The sequence below is a fragment of the Desmodus rotundus genome, chromosome 10, assembly GCF_022682495.2.
Source record: "Desmodus rotundus isolate HL8 chromosome 10, HLdesRot8A.1, whole genome shotgun sequence".
NCBI classification, from domain to species: Eukaryota; Metazoa; Chordata; class Mammalia; order Chiroptera; family Phyllostomidae; genus Desmodus; species Desmodus rotundus.
In genome coordinates, this window is record NC_071396.1 from 96176827 (window position 1) to 96197780 (window position 20954).

Genomic DNA, 20954 nt, shown 5'->3' on the forward strand with positions numbered 1-20954 from the left:
GCATCTACCAAGAGGACAAACGCCCAGGCAGCCTGACCCAGCAAATCTACTTCCTAAACCAGAGACACACTTGTACGCATGAGTAATAATGTATGCGGCATCATCTGTTATAACAAAACATTGGAAACAATCTACATACCCACCAAGAGAAAACTGATTAAATATATTCTATAAATAGTCCGCAGACATTGAAAAGAAAACGGCAGCTGCATGTATGCTTAAGTATACAAGACATATTTTCTTAACTGTGGATGAAAAAGCCAGAGATAGCAAGCAAAAAAGAAAAAGCAAGGTTTGTGTAGTATCCCACCACTTGTGTTAAAACAGTTTTGTAAAATGTATACGAGATACATGCTTAAATAATCTTGTACTATCTTTAGAAGGATTCAAAAGAAACTGCTACCAGGAATCTTCTCTGGGGAAGGGAAGTAGCTGAATAGAGAAAAAAGAAAGAGAAAAACTTGCTTCCTACTTTTCTACTTTTGGGATTTTCTACCGGTACATGTATGACAGACAGGTAGATAATGGATGGACGGACAAATGGACGGACAGACTTTAAAAAATATTTTTTTACAAAATGAGCATACCACACAAACATATGTGGCCCTGCATAAAAATGTTACCCTCCAAGTGATCTCTTACCTGCTCGTTGGTGCAGGGAAAGAAAAGGAGAGAAGCTGATTCCAGAACGGGTCGTTCTCAGAGAGAGATTCCGTGCCTGCTAACTTTTTCAAGTACTCATTTTTAGGAAGATCGCCGATCCTGCTGCTGTTCGACCCCATCTTCTGATCTGGTAGGTAGTGTGTCCTTAAACCTGCATTTCCACAGGACAACCTAAAAAGAATAAAAAGAAATTTCAAACTTGTTCAAAATAGTCCTCATGCATTTCCCTACCCTTGACCTAAATGTAAAAGACTGCAAATTTACTAAAGGAAATCACACCTTTATTTTTAAATATATTAGCCATCAGATACAAAGATGTAAGATGGAAAATGGTGCTAACATCTGCCTTAGCCAACATAAACACAGAAATCAGAATCTACACATGGAGATCTTACAAGGGGCATACCTCACTCCCCCTGGCAGACAGGGCACCATCAGCTGAGCAGAGTGAAGGCAGTGCCCCAGGCAGCTGAAGTGCCCAGGAGGAACAAGCCAGGAAGACTAGCCACCGAAGTACTGCTGTCAGAAAGTTCCACCTGCTCCCCACCCGCATAGAGAGCAAAGTAGAAAACTGAGCCCAACGGCATCTCTTCTGCAATGAATCGTGCCAAGCATCTCTCTCTCTCTCTCTCTCACACACACACACTCACACACACACACACACACACACACACAGACCCAAGGTTTTATTTTAACTCCCAAGACTCTTACCAATGAAAACTAGGATAAAATGGAACTTGAAAATCCCACTACCAATCAGGTCATCTCCTAAGAGCCCTGTTGCTTTTCCCGCTCACTGTGCCTCAAAAGACTCCTTGGCTCTCAGCTATTCTTTTCTCTTTTCGTCAGTCACTGAGCCTGTCTCCTGGTTCCACTAGTGGCTTCCACGGTGCCCTCAAAACTCTCCCAGACCCAACCTCTGACCAGAACGCCAGTTCTTCCTGGATCCCTAAAATACTTAAGATTTTTAAAATTCAAGGATAATATATTTTTAATTATATATGTAATATATAAGCAGTAATTTGGTGCATAATAATGCACCTTATATAAGTCTGTACTAAAAATGAGAAGCATGCCCTTGCTGGTGCTTTACCTTGCAAAGGACCTATTTTAATGTAATGTAGTCAAGAACTTGATCTTAACATGTGCAAAACCGATTCCATCCTCACTCCCAAAACCAGCTTGCCCTCTCAACTTCCACTACTACTGTAAAGTTACCATTACGTTAAAAACTACATTGAAATGTGATTTTTCTGCAGTATGTATGAGACATCTCCTGAGGCAGATGATTCCTGAACAATAATTTAAAGTAAAAATATATATACATTTTTGTTAAATAAATGGGTTGTTCTCCCTTGACCCTCTCTCCTTCAGGAAGAATCTGAGTGTGCTTCTGGCTTGCGCTGTAATCTCTACGTGAGTGACCCCAGAATGAGCATTTTGTCCTGACTTCTCAGTCAAACCCCAGGCATAAATCTACTTAGCAGCCGTTTCAATTTGCCGTCTTGCTATCACCATAAATATTAAACTAGATTTTAACATCTGCCCCCCACCCCCCAGTAAGCAACCCCTCCAAAAGTCACTATTTCTATCAACGTTATCAACCTTCTTGGCTCAAACTGTCTCGCTCACATAACCAACCATACATTCTATAAATGCCTATTCCACACTTACTATAAACGTTCGGTGTTATGCTGGAAACTGAGAATGTAAAAGTGAGTAAGACCAGGTCCCTGCCATTAATGAACTCAAAGCCTACTTAACACGTGTGGTATGCATTACAACGGAGCATTTATATACAAAAAGCTACGGAAACATACAGGAGTATCTGAGGCAGAGGGAACAGAATGTACAACGGCACTTTTACTCAGCCAGTTTCCTCATAGGATCTAGATGTGAGAAATGTAGCTAAGTACTTTACAATTACTGATCCATTTCTGCCCAGTCAACAACTCTACAAGGTCACGATTTTCCCCTTTTACAGATACCAAGGCACAGACGGCTTAAGTAACTTCCCCAAAATAAGTGACAAAGCCAGGACTGAAACCCAGGTGATCTAATTCCAGAATCCCTAGACTTGACCACTCGATTAGAACGACTCTCGAGTGACATCAACAAGTCCCTTGGGGTCTTCTACAACACCCACAATGCTCCGCACCATCTTTTAAATCGCTCTCTTCCTTTCTACTCCCACCGCCTCCAGGCCAGACCAGGTTTCTATAATCTCACATGATGTGGTGCAACAGTATCTGGGCGTTTTTGCTTCCAGTCCTTCCACCTGGATTCGCTTTGCACACTCCAATACTACATTGATCCTTTAAAGAAACACAGGACGCCCCGCCTGCTGTGGCTCAGTGGATTGAGTGTTGGCCTTCAAACCAAAGGGTTGCTGGTTCAATTCCCAGTCAGGGCACATGCCTGGGTTGTGGGCCAGGTGCCCAGTAAGGGGCACACAGGAGGCAACCACACACTGTTGTTCCTCTCCTTCTCCCTCCCTTCCCCTCTCTCTAAAAATAAATAAAATCTTTTTTAAAAATACATAAAAAATAAATAAATAAAAATTAAAAAACACAGGAAACTCAGGCCAGCACTGCAATGAAGACCAAAGGTTCTAGTGAGATAGACCCTGCTAAGTCTGTATAGAATCAGTCTGAAATCCACTTTACAACTGATAAAAACCCCACTGCATCATGGGAAAACAATGGTACCTACAGCTCATAAGATAGTCGACGATGAAGCAAGATGATCCACGCAAAGCGCTCAGTAAATAACCCGGCACAGTGTATGCTTAGCAAAGTAAAAGGTCGAATATAATTTATTTTTAATATTAGTAAAGTTACCAATTCCATCATGGCGCTCACCAGCTAAAAACATTCAATGAGTCTTCATTACCTGAGAACCAGAATACTGACCTTCAAGACCCTCCACAGTCTCAAAGGTCACTTTCCAGTTTTACTTCCAACTACCCTCCAAACCACTGGTTCTCAAACTTAAATGTCCATGAAGAACACCTGAGGAGTATGTGGCCAGAATGCAGATACCTGAGCCTCAAAAAATTCAAAATGTCAGGGGAGAGCCAAGCACCTGCATCTTTCTAAAAAGCACTCACAGCAATCTTCGTACAAGCGGTTGGTGACCCTGTCTGCAAATACAACGAAGTAGAGGCAGGCCGTCTTCTCAGCATCCAGCACGCCCATCCCACCTCTGTTCCCCACCACCTGGCCCACGGCCCTCCAGCCCTACTCACCAGCACAGAGCGATTCCTCTTCTCTCAGTGACCCTCCAGCACTCGTGCCCTGCACCGCTCTGCCCATGAGGAATGTAGCCTGCCCATGAGGCCTGGACTGGCCGGCTTCTGCACTACTATTTAACGCTTCGGATCAGTTCTTTCCTTGAGTTAATTTTACCATCACGGGTGAAAACAATGCTTTGAACAAAAAATAATATGCTCAATATTTTGTATTTTGTGAAGTATCTGATATATACACAAAATTAAATCTCATTTGTGTGTACTGATTCACTGTCTCCTAATTTAATGTGCCTTAAATTAAAGTAAACATTAGGGGAACTAAAAATCCAGTAACAGCCAAATTCTGTCCTAACACCCTCAAAATATGCAAATGCCACCCTGTCCCAACTTAGGTTGAGAATCCATAAAGCATAAGCTATATTCCCAAATCGCCCGCTTCCACATAAAACCACACACACACACACACACACACACACACACACCCCATTCATAACCAGGAGACTTTAAAGTGAAACACAGCTGAAACAGGAGACCAGAGAAAGAGTGGGCCGACGGGCACTAGCCAGACACAAGCTAAACACCACAGGTGCCATCAGGCCAACGGCGCCTTCTCTAAAAGGTTACTACGTTCCCAGCGCCACATTAAGTACAGTTGGGTGTTCCACTCCAGTAAAATGAGAGTAATGAAAATAAAAAGCCACAAAAATAAAAGCAGAGATGTGGAAGACAGAAAGGTGACAAAGCAGTGGTAACTGAACCAAAGAGCTGAGGACACCCCAATGTAGCCACCCGCCAGAGAGGACACTGACAAGAAGCCAGGCCACCCCACGGCACCCTAGGGAGGCAAAAGAGCTGTAGAGAACCACCATGGGAGGCAGGGGCTAGGTGCAGGCCAGCGTCTGTGGGTCTCCCCGGCCCTGCCCTCAGGAGCAGACCTGGCGTGTGCTCTCTGGGGAAGCCTGACTGGGGAGACCAGACTCTGCAGCCGAGGCGGCGAAGGGCGATGAGGTGGAAGACGAAAACGGGAGAAGGAAGCTGACGTGTGCCTGCCCCACAGCTACACAGCGGATGCCCCAGCCTCCAGGGCAGGAGACCGGAGGGTTCTCCTCAGGCGAAACGAAAGGGAGGGCCCAGGGAAAGATCAAGGTAATTGGGATTACCCCCCATTTAAAAGGCCGGCCAGTGCAAACCAAAGGGTCGCTGGTCTGAGTCCCCGTCAGGGCATGTGCCTGGGTCGCAGGCCAGGTCCCCAGTCAGGGGGCGCATGAGAGGCAACCACACATTGATGTTATTCTCCCTCTCTTTCTCCCTCCCTTCCCCTATGTCTACAAATAAATAAAAAATCTTAAAAAAATAAAAAGCTGGCTAGCCATCTTCAGCAATGCCCATCACCAAACAAAATCACTCCCGCAGAGCGCTCCCAATCAATACAGGGAGCCGCAATCTCAGATAAGGACGGACGACCAAAACCAAGGCGTGTCTGGACCCCTCCAACATGAAATAAAGAAACCAAAGGGAGGAATTAGGAGACAAATGATTCTGAGAGAGGAAGAAATCTAAAAACTACAATTAATGTGGTCGGGGAGACAATAAAAACAACACACATAAACAATTTGCAGCACCTGGCGTGTCCTCAGGCACCACTCGAAGTGCAAGGCACCCGCTGACTCATCCGGCCCTCACCACAGCCGCTGCGGAGCCAGATCTGTTCCCACCGCCAAGTTGTGGCCTGAGGGAGGGCGGGGTTCGGCCCGCTGCCTGAAGGATCATTTCTCATACCGTAAATGGTTGAAAAAAGTAAAGAATATTTTGTGCCATGTGGAAATTACACAAAATTAAAACTGCAGTGTCCGTAAGTTGTACTAGACCATGGCCACACTCACGTGTTCACATGTTGTCTGTGGCCGCTTTCATGGCACACCAGCGGAGAATACATATGGGGCTCTCATCCATTCACGCTGCTATTCGACGCACTAAGCATTTCAGTGACACATGCGACAATGACAGCATTTCGAGTGCCCTGTGCACTGCCAGACTGCAACTTTTTCTTTTTTAATCCCCACCTGAGGATACAGTTATTGATTTTAGAGAGGAAGGGGTGGGGGGGGCAGAGAAAAACATCAACGTAAGAAACATGGACTGGTTGCTTCCCATACACGCCCTGACCGGGGATCGAACCCGCAAACTTGTGGTGTATGGGACAACACTCCAACCAACTGAGCCATCCGGCCAGGGATGCAACATCTTTTTTTATTTAATTACCTACCAGTAGAGATCTAACATGTCCAAAAAAAAAAAAAAAAAAGTAAGTAAACTTTGAAAACACACTTTTAAGTAACGGTAGGTACAGATTATTTTTAATCTAATTAGATGTCACAGTATTGAGTTTAGTATGTAAAAGCATTGCATCTGTGCCAGAAGAACGCAGTATAGGGAAGACAGTACCAACTACGCACTCATCACAACAGCCTGGCATGCCCTACCTCACTGCACGAACTCCGCGTTTGGGACAGTAACGATAAGGAAAACTAGAAAACTTAAAACAAGGCATTTCATCACAGCAACTTCCTCCCAAAATAAAAAAGGAAAGCAAGGCTGCAACCAAAGTTAGTTTCCAAATGGCTCATTTGTTAACTAGTCAAACAAAGTCATTTGCCCTCATTAGTTAAGTTAATTGTTTGATTACAACAGCCAAAGAAATGTATCCAGAGAAAAGAAACATTTTTAAGACTTGTCTGTTAGTGAAAATAGCTGCTCAAAGGAGAGTCTGTATGGAACAATTACCGCCAATGAACATTTCCCCAAATAGTTGGGAAAATGCTATGTCAGTACAACATGAAGTGGAACCTACTAAGATGCACAACAACTGGTGGTGGTAAGAATACGTGGGGCGCAGATAAAATCTTAGCTGGACAGATTTGCAAACCTCATCAAAGTAGGTGTTTAAAGCCTATTTATTGCTCATGGTAACATCAATAAGCAAGTGCTTTGCATAAAATATTTGAGTCTACTGTGCTATTGAACCAGTTATAATGGTTAACTTCATTTGCTCTCATGAACTTAATCGATTATCATCAAAATTTTTCTCAGAAATGGGCCTGGCTGATGTGGCTCAGTGGATTGAGTGCTGGCCCACGAACCAAAGGGTTGCGGGTTTTATTCCCAGTCAGGGCACATGCCTGCGTTGCAGGCCAGGTCCCCAGCAGGGGGTGGGTGAGGGGCAACCACACACTGATGTTTCTCTCCCTCTCTTTCTCCCTCCCTTCCCCTCTCTCTAAAAATAAATAAATAAAATCTTAAGAAAATACTTTTTTCTCTGGAACAGATGAATATCCTGATACGCCCTACTACACAACAATATAATGGCTTAGCGGTAGTACAGTTTCATTGAAATTTTTGAGCTGAGAGTTGAGACGGAAATTTTTCTGAATAAGAACACTCCCCCCCAACCACATTACTGAACACTGAATAGATTTGGAGATCACTTATTGCTGCAGATTTCATATTTCTCAATGAATTCAACCTAAAATTAGAAAACCAACAGCACTTAACGTACAAAACCTACAATGATGTTTTCATTTCCATTTTGAGGAAAACTGACCTTGTTTGACTCACAAGGAACGCCAAGCTGTTTTCATACATGTTCTATGCTGTCAGAAAGTAGACTAAGATGCGAGATCTCCAATTCCATACAAGTATGCAGTAGGTGTTTTCCACACTCAAGCTACAGCTCCAGAAGCACTGTCACACCTCAATCCAAGTACAAAAGTACTTTCTACGTTAAAAGCCACTTAACTGTGCAATGAGGAGCTTCCGCCTAACCCTCAATTGGAAGTGATTATTTTGCAATGGAATGATTTGTTAAAAGGTAAATTTCAAGAAAAGAATTTAAAAAAATTCTATAGATGCCTTCCAAGCAATAAATATACTCTATTAAAATCATATGTTCATGGATTAATATTAGTATTTGATAGCACTTGTGTAAGAAGATATTTTCAAAGATGAAATACATAAAATCTCATTACAAATCAGCATTAAACATTAACATTTGTAATCAATCTTGATGATAGAAAACATGAACCTTAAGTGCCAAGTAGGTAAAATGTTACCATTCCCCAAAGAAAGAGATTTTATTCTTCTCATCAGCAAACCTTTTATTAACACAAAAAATTTGCTCAACCATTAGTATTGTATTTTGAATTTTGTCAATACAAAACTTGTGGAAATTTGTTCTCTCCTGTTTTGTAAGTACCAACACAACAACCTTCATTTTGGCCTACAATACCTTAGATGCTTACAATCTGGGCCTTAACACAAAACGTCGGCCGACTCTTAGCGTAGAAGAAGAAACTGAGGCAAAGAAAGGTTAAGTAACTTGCCCAAATTACAGAGCTACAGAGCGACATGCCAGGTTCCAACCCAGTCAGGCTGGGTACAGAAACCATGCTCTCAGCCACTGTACCCTTGGTCCATGAACCAAAAAGAAGATGTCATAAAAAAGGAAATAATCAAAGAACAAGAAATGACCTTTGAAATTAAAAATAAGATAAAAATTCAATAGAAGGGATGTCAAGGCAACTCCCATTAAATAAATAATAAATAAAGATAAATAGATGATAAACAGGAGACGGAAAATTAAAACATCTATTTAGAAGGTCTTAAGCCCTGGCTGGTGTGGCTCAGTGGACTGAGTGCCGGCCTGCGAACTAGAAGGTAGCAGGTTCAATTCCTGGCCAGGGCACATGCCTGGGTTGCGGGCCGGGTCCCCGGTTGGGGGCATGCGAGAAGCAACCCATCGATGTGTCTCTTGCACATTGATATTTCTCTCCCTCTATCTCTTCCCCTCTCTCTAAAAATAAATAAATAAAGTATTTTTTAAAAGAAGGTATTAATAATAACAGGAGTTCCAAAAAGGAAGCACAAACACAGGGATGTGACACTGTCAAGCCAGGAACCATGAAGGGTCTGAGATTTACCTTATGCACGAAGCCTCTGGGGCAGAGACAAAAACAATTCACTGCCCACAGCAACAGCGGTAGCCAGAGCAACACCTTGCATCAGTTTCCTGGGCTCCAACCCCCACAGGTCTTTCAAAGTATTTGGTAAAAGTTAGTAGTACATTCATGGAAAAATAAGCAAATGGGGTGGGGGGCAGGGAAACAAGGTAAACCACTCAGCTCAGCAGTGAGCAGTATTTATGTAGTATAATGGTGTAACCACTGAACACTAAATTAACCAAAAATTCTTACACATTTGTACTGGAAAGTCTGGAAGAGGAGGAGGGGGTGGAGGAAGAGCACCTCATTCACCATAATAAGGAGTCACTGATGTTATCTAAAACTGATCAATCACAAAATAACCATTTAGAGGGTTACAAACAGTTCACAGCAGTTGCCTCTGAGGACCAAACCAAGAAGGATGGATACTGCTGTTTTTTTATAATATGCCTTCTAGTATTATCTCAATATACAAGTATTACTTTAAGTAGAAAAATTAACTTCCAAATAAATTGGGGAGAATGTGCTTTCCTGTTTCACAATCACTGACTCACATTAACAATTCAATGTGCAAACACTAACGAACAGTGCAGGGTTGCCAAACACACGAGCAATACTGAAGATACATCATATTACGGTTATGGAAGTACAGGAATCTGTCAGTATTTCCCGAGTGCCCACTATGCGGCCAGCACAATGCTAAGTGCGAAGGTGAAAATTGGGCAGAATGGAATTTATTTACAGTCGAGGAAGAGACTGTAAATAAATTATATTTATTTACCATGAAATTATAATATGGCAACCATTCAAGACTCAGTGAAAGCTTCCCAAAGTCACGCCGTAAACTAAGACCTGAAGAGTAAGGATTGGTTTGGTTGGGTGCGGGGTTCAGAAAATGTTCAAAGCAAAGAGAATGGCATGTGTGAAGGCCTAGGGTTAAGACAGAAACAGGCAGGGCCCATTCAAGGACCTGAAAGAAGTTCATCGTGGCTGGAGCGGGAGGGAGCCAAAGCTGGAGCAGACAAGGCCAGAAAGCAAGCAGCTGCTTCATGCTTTACAGCGAGACGAACTGAAGGGCATGTCTTCTACTCCGTCCACTGTAACTGTGAGATTGCACACAGCCCTAAGTCTTCCAGACCAGTGAGCTCTTCCCCTACACAGTGGCGATTCCGAAACACCCACGTCCAGTCCAGAACTGCCTTATGGGTGACATACCACTTTTATCTGACTGCCTGCCATACATTCTCCTCCAGGCTCAATACGGGACTTTACATCCACCCCCCACCCATCTCTAATTTCTCTTTTCCACATCACCTACTCAGATACCCACATCCAGAAACCTGAGGGAAGAGAAGGAAAAACAACTAGTATTCAGAGTGTATAGGTTGCCAGACACATGAAAAAGTTTCATTTAATTGTAACTAGCATACACAAAGTATTAGTTCTGTTTTGCAGGTGAGAAAACTAAAGCTCAAAAGGGTTGAGTAACACACCAAAGCACATCAGTAACACAACTAGGATTCAAACCTAGAAAGTTGGGACGTGTGTAGGTTAATCTGGAGTCCACAGAAAAACTAAGAAGTACGGTATTATAAATGCCAAATGCAGACCTCAGTCTCCAGTCCTCCCTCCCTGATAGTAACAACCCCTATTTTTGGCTGAGCACATTCCTGTCCAGCTCAAAGATACATTACCTACCCTCTCTTGCAGCCAGTAAGGTCATATGGCCACGTCCTCTTTAATACTGAATTACATCAACTTCCTTAAGAGCACACAGCAGCTTCTCAGTCCCTTCCTCCATCCTGCAGCTTGCAAATTAGCCAGCAGCCATCCTGGACCCAGAAAGCAAGGGCCACACCCCTGGGGATGACGGAGGAAGAAGCTGGAAGGGGGCTGAGTCCCGAATGACAGTGGGGCCACCATGCCAGCCCTGAACTGTCTACTTGAGGTCTTCTTTCACGTGAGAAACAAACATGTTTATGCTATTATTTTTCAGGTCTCTGTTATTCACAGGCAAACCTAAGTATAACTGACACAAGAGGCTTTGAAAGTATTCTAAGAGAAAGGTCAAAGGTTGCAAGAGATATTTTGGAGGAAAACGTGTCAAGATTCAGTGAATGACTCAACTTAAAAAAAGAAATTTATCAGTCGTATGCCACACAAAAGATTTTTTTAACATCTTCCCAATGTTCGCATTAGAGAGTTACAGCCATTTTTGGAGTCTGCATTTTTTAATTGAAATAAGATTGACATGTACCAACATATTATTGATGGTTTCGGGTGTGCAACATAATGACTCATTATATGCAGACATTGTAAAATGATCACCAGTAAGTCTAGTTAACATCCATCATCACACAGGTACATTTTTCTCTTGTGATGGGAAATTTTAGGATCTAGTGTCTTAGCAACATGCAAATATGCAATACAGTGTTATTAACTACAGTCTCCACGCTGCATGTCACGTCCCGAGGACTGAATTATAAATGGAAGTTGGCACCCTTTGACCACCTTCACCCACTTTGCCCATACACCCCTCCACCCACCTGGTGCCTGCATTTCTAAAGAATCTAATAAAAATTAAAGACATCAAAAAGTACTAGCCAAACTTCCTGAAAGGGATGGAAAAAAAAAACCTTTTACCAAATACAACCTATCTGTAAAGTTGTTCTCCACCCTACTAGTTTAGGTTATTTTGTTTAAAAATAAGTAACATGAGGGTAACTTACAGTTTACAAGCAGTTTATAAGTAGAAGTTCCGAGCATTAAGCTCAGCTGAGAACCTTACTAGACAAAATAAATATCCGGCCCTGCCTTTAAGGTTAACGATTCCTATCACACTTACTGATAAGCAGGACTAACACAAGACAGTCAGGACCTCCAGAGATAAGCTGGAAGGCGGAACCCCCTCAAGAAGCAGGATATCAAACTACAGGACTTCCTGAAGTCCTTTCCACCTCCAAGATCCAGAGGCCTCTCCCCGGGCCTGGGAAGGGAAGAGCAGTAACAGCCACGTTGCCCCTGTGCTTTCGGCTTGCAGGGCTCGACCATGCCCAGCTGAGCCACAGAAGGAAAATTCTAGAAGGGGCTTCAGGCCCAAGTCTCCCAGAAGCTCACCTTCCTGAAAGTTTTCTCTCACCTGAAGCATCGTCCTGTAGAGTTGCAGGTGCCTCCATCACGCAGTGGGACAAAATGCCCCGCCCGCCCCTCTGGGCACAGGAACCATCACTGCCCTGTGATCTAGGACTTCAAGTGTCAGCTGAGATTATACACACTCTGACTACAAGTATAGAAACATGAATATTAAAAAGAGACCAAAGTAAAATGCAGAAAAACTTTACATGCTGTTACATGGCTTTTTATACTTAATCACTTTTAAAGGTCTCATTTTACCAAAGCCTATACTCCGTGTCACAGGTTTTCCCATATGTCTGTTTACTGTCATTAAGAAGGAAATTGAACAGTCCTCTCCAGCACTAACCACTCCCACCTCCTACAAAGTGAAAGACTACACATTGCAGTTATAGCAGCAAAAGAAATCACCTATTTTCTTAAGACTCAGCAAAATATCCCAAACACACTGTGGTGGGCAGAATGACAGCCCCAAAGACATCCACATCCTCATCCACAGAACTTGTGATTGAATGGTAGAAGGGCCTCTGCAGTTACAATTAAGGACCTTGATGGGGGAAATTATCCTGAATTACCCAGGTGGGCCTGACCTAATCCCGGAGGTCCTTAAGAGTGGGGAACCTGTCCCAGCTGTGGTCAGAAACTGACTTCAGAAGAATGGTCAGCAAGACGCAAGGCTGCCGGCTTTGAAGATGGAAAAAAGAGGGCACAAGCCCAGGAACGTGGCAGCTTCTAGAAACTGGAAGAGGCCAGGAAACAGATGCTCCCTAGAAACCTCCAGAAAGGACAGGGCCTGGATGACGCACTGGCTTTAGCCCGGGGAGACCCATCTCAGACATCTAAAACACAGGACTTTAAAGTAGTCTATTGTTTTAAACCACTAAACTTGTGCCAATTGTTACAGCAGTCATAGAAAACTCACACACACACACACAAAACAACTTGTAATGATATGTATAATTTTCTAGAGAAAAACATAATCAAGTTGCCTAAGCAGTTAGAGCAGTACGAGACATAATAGTTATTTGTACATGTCACAGTATATCCTACTTCTATTTTCTCTGCCCTCACAAAACTCGATCCATAAAAAGCCAAAATGACAATTCTTCACACTTGTAGAAGGATGAACCATACTAACCAAGAAAACAGGATAGTATGATTCACTGGAAAAATCAGGAAAACAATCATACTTTTCAGGGGAGCAAACAACCAAGTCTTTGCACTGCTTATTCCCCTTGTATCAGCTGGATAATACATTTTAAAAGATAAGTCCTATTCCCAGCCAGATAGCTCAGCTGGTTTCAGGTTTGATCCCGGGTAGGGCACATACAAGAATCAACCAGCAGCCCTGGCTGGTGTGGCTCAATGGACTGAGTGCTGGCCTGCGAACTAAAGTGTCACCGGTTCAATTCCCAGTCAGGGCACATGCCTGGGATGTGGGCAAGGTCCCCAGTTAGGGGCATGCAAGAGGCAACCACACATTGATGTTTCTCTCCCTCTCTTGTTCCCACCCTTCCCCTCTCTCTAAAAATTAATAAATAAATCTTTTTAAAAAAGGAATCAACCAGAGAATGCATAAGTATGTGCAACAACAAATCGATGTTTCTCTTTCTCTACTTCAGAGCAATTTTAAAAATTAAAAGTAAATCCTAGATACTGATGATAATAAGAGCTCACTATTTTTAGGTGTGATAATGGTACTGTGGGTCTATTATTCAATAAAAAGAGAGTAACTCAGTTTTCTACAGATATACACTATACTCAAATATTTACAAAAGAAATGGTATGCCCATGACCTGTTTAAATATACTTGGGAATAGGGATACGAATGGAGAGAGGTAGAGAAAAAACTAAATTAGCCTGAGTACTAATTGTTGAAGCTGAGGAACAGGTGCATGGGGGTATATATTATTCCGCTGTTTGAACTCCTCTGTATTTAAATGGTACAAGAACAAAGTCTTTAACCTATCATAGTAATATAGACTTCTTACTATATTTAATAGTTGAATCTCCTTCCTGTCACATTGCCCCACCTCAATTCTCTGCCGCTCCTGCTCAATCCACCTGCAGCTGAGAGTTTCCTCAATTATTCTTTAATCCCCGCCTCATTCTTCCCTATTTACTTACTAACCTTATGAGTTTCAGCAAGTCACCTAACCCCTAAAAGACGGGTTCCTCATCCGCAGAATGGAAACATTTATACGTGCCCAGTCTATCTCTGAGTTGAGAAGAGGATTACATAAAATACAAACCTACAAAGCAGAATAATCCCTCGAGAAAGCTATATGGTCACAAACTTCGTGCTGGGCAGCAACCATTTCGCCTGTTCCTACAGATTCCCTCCCCTTCCACCTCCAGTCCTTCTCTTGGGCCCTCAACTCCTGCGCCCCCATGTGCAGTTGCTCCGTAAGGTCACACTGCTCTCCAGGCCTCCACCTCTTGTGTCTTCATATCTTTTCGGCACAGGACCTTGTGTCCACACACCTCTCCTTCCAACCTCCCTTCTCCCCTTTCAGGGATCCCACTCCAACTGTCCCGCCCCCGTCGGTCCACCTACCCGCTTCCAGCACTCATCCCCTCAGCTTTATCACCCACTACCCTCACTCCCCACCGCTGCCCCCAGGCCACACACACTTGAGCCAACTCCCCACTCTCCTTTCCCCCTTCAGTTAAAACGAAACTGCTAGGTGTCAGAGGACGGGGAAGAGGGGAGAGAGGAGTGACTGCCCATTGGCTACGGGATTCTTTTTGGGGTGATAAAAATGTTGTGGATTTAGTTGCACAACCCTGTGAATATGCTGAAATACCACTGAGTTGTACTTCAATTATCCTTTCAAAAGTGAAATTTATGGGATGTGAATTACATCTGAATAAAAATGTACTTGTCAAAAAAAGAAAAAACAAACACTACCGCCCGCCCTACCCATCACACGCCCATTTGTCACACCGACAGCGCCCCACCTCCTAAGGATCAACTTGCTCTTATGTCTCCCCCCGCCCCAGCTCCCAGCCCAGCTCCGGACGCCGACGGAGATGCCCTCGCCCTCTCGGGTAGCACGCCCCCTCGCCCCTCGGCTCCAGGTGCCCCTGTGTCCTGGGGGGAGGGACGGGAGTGGGGCAGCCCTCGCGGCTCAGGCACAGCCTCTCCGGAGTGGCCCCATCCCCGATTGGCAGGAAGGAACCCTTCTCTGCCCCGTAGCAGCGCTGCCCCTCCGCTCCCGACGCTGACCGGGGGAGGGGGAGAGAGGGCGTCCCCTAATCCGCTCTGACAAGGAGCTGGGGGCCCGGCGGATCTCCCAGCCCACCTGTCTCAGCCGGCGCGGAGACCGCTTCCAGCTCACGGACGAGCCGGTAGCAGAGGAGGAACAGGAGGAGCCACGATCGCCCCCGGCTCAGGCCTCCATGTTTCCGTGTCTCTGAGGCTCCGGCTCCCGCTCCAACTCAGCGCGACTCTGCTCCCGCCCCGGCCGCGTCGGTGCGGAGGCCGGGAGGCTGGGAAAGAAGAGCGAAGCGGCCGAGAACGCAGCTGGGAACCGAACGGCCGGGCGCGAGCCAGCCGACGGTCACGTGGCACGCGGCAGGCGGACTTGTGGGAAATGTAGTCCTTCTGGCGTTTCTCCTCCCTCCTATCCCCTCCAGGGCAACCTCGAAGCCACGTGGCAAAATCCAGACGCTGATGGGCCCTCTCCTCCCTGCTGCTGGAGTCCTGACTCAAACAATACGCCACTTATTCTCGTGGTTTAAGTTTCTTAACCCTGCTGCTCGTGCCAACCGAATAATCATCCCAAAGTCAAGCAATTCCTTGTAGGACTGTAAAACAATTGGGAAATAAAATAATTTATCATTTTAGCTATTTTTAAATTTTTTTATCTTCTTTTCAAACTGTTATATCGAGGGCTCACTTCCAGGAAATAATTTTTGATGGAGACAGTTAACAGGTCTAAGACTGCAATATTGTCAAAAAGGGCATGTCCTGCCCTGGCCGGCAAGACTTGGTTGAGCATGGGCCAGTGAACTTAAAATTTCGCTAGTTTCATTCCAGGTCATGGCATGTGCCTGGGCTGCAGGTCAGATCCAGCGTTGGGGCATGTACAAGAGGCAACCGGGCGATGTTTCTCTCCCTTCCACTCTCTTTAACAAATAAATACGTTTAAAAGGACAAGTCCCACAAGGAGGAGAATCCATACCCTGCAGCGCCCAAAGCATGGAGTTTGACGTTAAATGAGCCGAAATCATCAGATTGATGTCCTCGAGCTTTATAACACCCCTCCCAGCCAATTTCCTCATCTAAAATATGTACGAGATGATGATGATGCTTCCTACACAGGACTATTGACAATAATGGTAATAATAATTAACTCAAATTATTTACTGTTTTCTATGTGTACTTGTTTATTTCTCCAAACAATGCTATGAGATAGATCTATCACTGTTATTTCCCTTACACAGTTTATATGTTCCAGAGTACTCTGAAAAGTAGTATACAGATCGTACATAGTTTTCAGCATATATTGCCAATTAAGTTGCCTGAGTTTCCAGAAGGATTACAGGAAAATATATTAAAACACAAGATAACTAGGAACCTAGCTAAAAAGAGGTGTGCCCCTGCTATGCAGCCATTGTGAAGAACGCTGTGATACACGTTCATGACATATTGAGCAAAACAGTATCTTTAATATTATCCAATTTTTGTAAATGAGTTCTATTTTCAATACCTACATACATATGCCAACAGGGGAAAGGCTAATAGAATATTAGCAATTGTTAACTTTGGGGAATGAGATCGTGCATGATAAAAATTAGTTTTTACCTATGTGGTCTCTAATTTTTCTGCAATGAATATGAATTACATATAGAATTTTATTTTAAAATTATGGCAAAAAGAGACTCAGGCACCAAAACCAAACTCAGAGTACTTTATACTTTTACCTGTACCAAAATTATACAGTCTACCTACCCCCAGATGACCTAGCAACAATTGTAAACTTCTCTTCAGAACTGGCTTTATAAAGCAAGAGCCACTTATTTGGGGCCATCCCATTAGTGAAATTTAACATCCCCCTCCCTTTTGTATTTTTGGGATGTCTTCAAATTAAAAAATAAATAATTTTTGTTTAAAGTCCTCACCAGTGTTCCTAGGTAAAGGTCATAAATCAAAGAATAAGAGTAAGAATGATTTTCACGACATATAAAGCATGCATTGGAGTAAGTCCTTTGAAAACTATTAATCATACATCTAATGTGTGAAGTTTTATCTTCAGTCACCAACTTTCAATACTGCCTGCACAAGTATCATGAAAACTTGAACTTCACCAACTTTCAATACTGCCTGCACAAGTATCATGAAAACTTGAACTGACTTGACTACTTTAGTGTCTAGTTAGGCAGAAACACTAACAGGAAGGCCATGAAAACCATCCCACTAAATGCAACAGGTTATGCTGAATTGGGTCCTGGAACCAAAAAAGACTGTAGTGGGAAAACTAATGAAATCCCAATGAGGTTTGGGGTTTAGTTACAGCTATGTTAATTTCCTAGTTTTGACAAATGGGCTATGGTTATATAAGATATTAACATTAAGGGAAACTGGGTGAAGGATATATAGGATCTCTCTGTACCTTGTAACTCTTCTGGAAATTCAAAATTATCCCATGTGGTCGTCAGAATAAAGGTCCCCCAGAGATGTCCACATCCTACTCCTCCAGACCTAAGACTATGTTAGGTTACGTGGCAAAGGGGAACTAAGGTTGCAGGTGGCATTAAGGTCGCTAATCAGATAACCTAAAAATAGGGAGATTATCCTGTATTGTCAGGGTGGATCCAATATAATCACAAAAGTAAAAAGTTAGAAAGGTTGAAGAAGAGAGTCATAAAAACGGCTCTGGCGGGCAGAGAGGACTCGAGGCAAGGCGGTGGCTGGTGGACCCAGCAAGGTGGCGGATTGTGGAGCGGGGTGGGCAAAGCTGCAGCTGGCCGGCAAGGCAGCATCTAGTGGATTGGGTGACAGACCACACAACCCAGCACTCCAGCATGGGGAAATAAAGCCTCAAACCTCTGATTGAAAACACCCGTGGGGGTTGAGGCCACAGTGGAAGAAATTCCATCCTCACAGGAGAGCACGTTGGAGAGACCCACAGGGGCCTAGAACGTACACAAACCCACCCACTCGGGAAGCAACACCAGAAAGGCCCACTTTGCTTGTGGGTAGCGAGGGAAGTGACTGAAAACCAGAAGAGAGTGGTACAAGATCCATTGCTCCCTCTCAGCCCCTCCCCCACAAACAAGGTCACAGTGCAGTGACCAGCATTACCCCGCCCCATGAACATCTAAGGCTCCTCCCCTTTACATAACAGGCACGCCAAGACCAAAAAAAAAAAAAAAAAAGGCCCAAATGAAAGAACAAATCAAAGCTCCAGAAAAAATGCAACTAAGCAATGAAGAGATAGCCAACCTATCAGATGCACAGTTCAAAACACTGGTAATCAGGAAGCTCACAGAATTGGTTGAATTTGGTCGCAAATTAGAGGGAAAAATGAAGGCTATCCTAAGAAAAACAAAGGAAAATGTACAGGGAACCAATAGTGATGCGAAGGAAACTGGGACTCAAATCAACGGTGTGGACCAGAAGGAAGAAAGAAACATCCAACCAGAAAAGAATGAAGAAACAAGAATTCAGAAAAATGAGGAGAGGCTTAGGAACCTCCAGGACATCTTTAACCGTTCCAACATCCGAATTATAGGGGTACCAGAAGGAGAAGAGGAAGAGCAAACAATTGAAAACTTATTTGAACAAATAATGAAGGAAAACTTCCCTAATCTGGCAAAGGAAATAGACTCCCAGGAAGTCCAGGAAGCTCAGAGAGTCCCAAAGAAGTTGGACCCAAGGAGGAACACACCAAGGCACATCATAATTACATTAGCCAAGATTACACAGAAGGAGAGAATCTTAGAAGCAGCAAGAGAAAAGGACACATTTACCTACAAAGGAGTTCCCATTAGACTGTCAGCTGATTTCTCAAAAGAGACCTTGCAGGCAAGAAGGGGCTGGAAAGAAGTATTTAAAGTCATGAAAGACAAGGACCTACATCCAAGATTACTGTATCCAGCAAAGCTATCATTTAGAATGGAAGGGAAGATAAAGTGCTTCTCAGATAAGGTCAAGTTAAAGGAGTTCACCATCACCAAGCCCTTACTATATGAAATGTTAAAGGGACTTATCTAAGAAAAAGAAGATAAAAAATATGAGCAGTAAAATGACAGCAAGCTCACAGTTATTAACAACCACACCTAAAACAAAAACAAAAGAAAACTAAGCAAACAACTAGAACAGGAACAGAACCACAGAAATGGAGATCACATGGAGGGTTATCAACAGGGGAGTGGGAGGAGGGAAGGAGGGGAAAGGTACAGAGAATGAGAAGCATAAATGATAGGTGAAAAATAGACAGGGGAAGGGTAAGAATAGTATAGGAAATGTAGATGCCAAAGAACTTATATGTATGACCCATGGACATGAACTATAGGAGGGGAATGTGGGAGGGAGGGGGTGTGCAGGATGGAGTGGAGTGAAGGGGGGGAAATGGGACAACGGTAATAGCATAATCAGTAAAATATATTTTTAAAAAAACGACACATGGACAAAACAAGGGGGAGGGTGAAAGGAAAGGAGAGAAGTGGGAGGGAGGTAGGGGGAGGGGTGGGGAGTAAATGCAGACAACTGTAATTGAACAACAATAAAATAATTAAAAAAAAAAAAAAGCAGCTCTGGAAGATCAAGTGAGGCAATGTGAGGGAGGACCAGGCATGACTGGCCATAAAGATGACAAGAGACTGGGAATGTGGGCGGTGGCCTCTAAATATGGAAAAGGAAGGTGACAAATTGTCCCCTACAGCCTCCAGAAGGGATCGTATTCTTGTCAATACCCGAATTTTAACTCAGTGAGACCATGTCAGACTTCTCGCCTATAAAATAATACATTTGTGTTGCTTTAATTTGTTATTGATTGATTTTTAGAGAGCTAGAGGACAGAAGAGAGAGAGAAAAACATTTGTTTTGTTCCACGTGTTGATGCATTGGATTGGTTGATTCTTACAAGTACGCTGACTGGGGAACAAACCCACAACCTTGACTGTACTTCACGTGTGAGTACAGTCTTCACCTGGAGTGGGGCTGAGTCTCGTTTTAGAACCTGAAGGACCTTTTGCCTACAGGAAGGCCACTCCACGAGCAGCACCTGGACTACCCCCGGTTTACTGCTTCGGGCCTGTTGCAACATCAGTGCTCAGCTTTCCCGTTTCCCTGAGAAAGACAGGCTTTGGGAGTCAGACCTGTGTTTGAATTCTGGTTCCGCAACTAGGAGCTGAATGACTTGGGGAAAGCTCCTCTCCTAGTTCTTAGTTATCTGCTCTAACAGGATTCCACAGACTGGGTGGTCTAGACAACAGACACTTATTTTCATAGTTCTGACCATGGGGAAGTCCGAGATCAAAGCATACCTGGCACACCTGGTGCCTGGTTCTCCTTTTCCTGGTGTGTGGATGGCGTCTTTTCGTCGGACCGTCACGTGGCACAGAAAGCAAGCTCAGGTCTCTCAGATCTCTCTTCTCGTAGAGACCCTGATCCCATGTGAGGTCGCAGGCTTCTCGACCTCATCTAACCCTGATGGCCTCCAGAAGGCCCCACCTCCTAATGCCACCTCGTTGGCGGTCAGGGTTGTGTGTCAATATTTGGGGGACACAGACATGCATCCCGTGACAGCTACTTCTCTGAGCCACATTTTCCTGTCTGTGAAATGGAGACAGTAACCCCTCATTCCGATCTCCTGGGTGCTGTGAGAATTCAGTAATGCACGAAGCAGCATGCCTTTCTCAATAAATGTTAGCTCCCCTGCGTAATCCAGGTGGCGGTAGCT

At 43.9% G+C, this 20954-nt stretch overlaps 1 protein-coding gene across 3 annotated transcripts in view; it reads right to left on the reverse strand.

Moving 5' to 3' along the window:
* DYM (dymeclin) overlaps positions 1-20954 on the reverse strand; it is a 286983-nt gene that overhangs the window by 265200 nt on the left and 829 nt on the right. The window contains exons 1-2 of one of the 3 annotated variants that reach the window (XM_053912309.2): positions 17661-17729; positions 643-834 (exon numbers count right to left, since the gene is read on the reverse strand). In XM_053912309.2, the coding sequence (XP_053768284.1) occupies positions 643-782 (140 nt within the window). In that variant the 5' untranslated portion in view covers positions 783-834; positions 17661-17729. Of the gene's footprint in view, positions 1-642; positions 835-15347; positions 15616-17660; positions 17730-20954 lie in introns of those variants that run through there. The other 2 variants (XM_024580592.3, XM_053912308.2) reach the window with 2 other exon arrangements.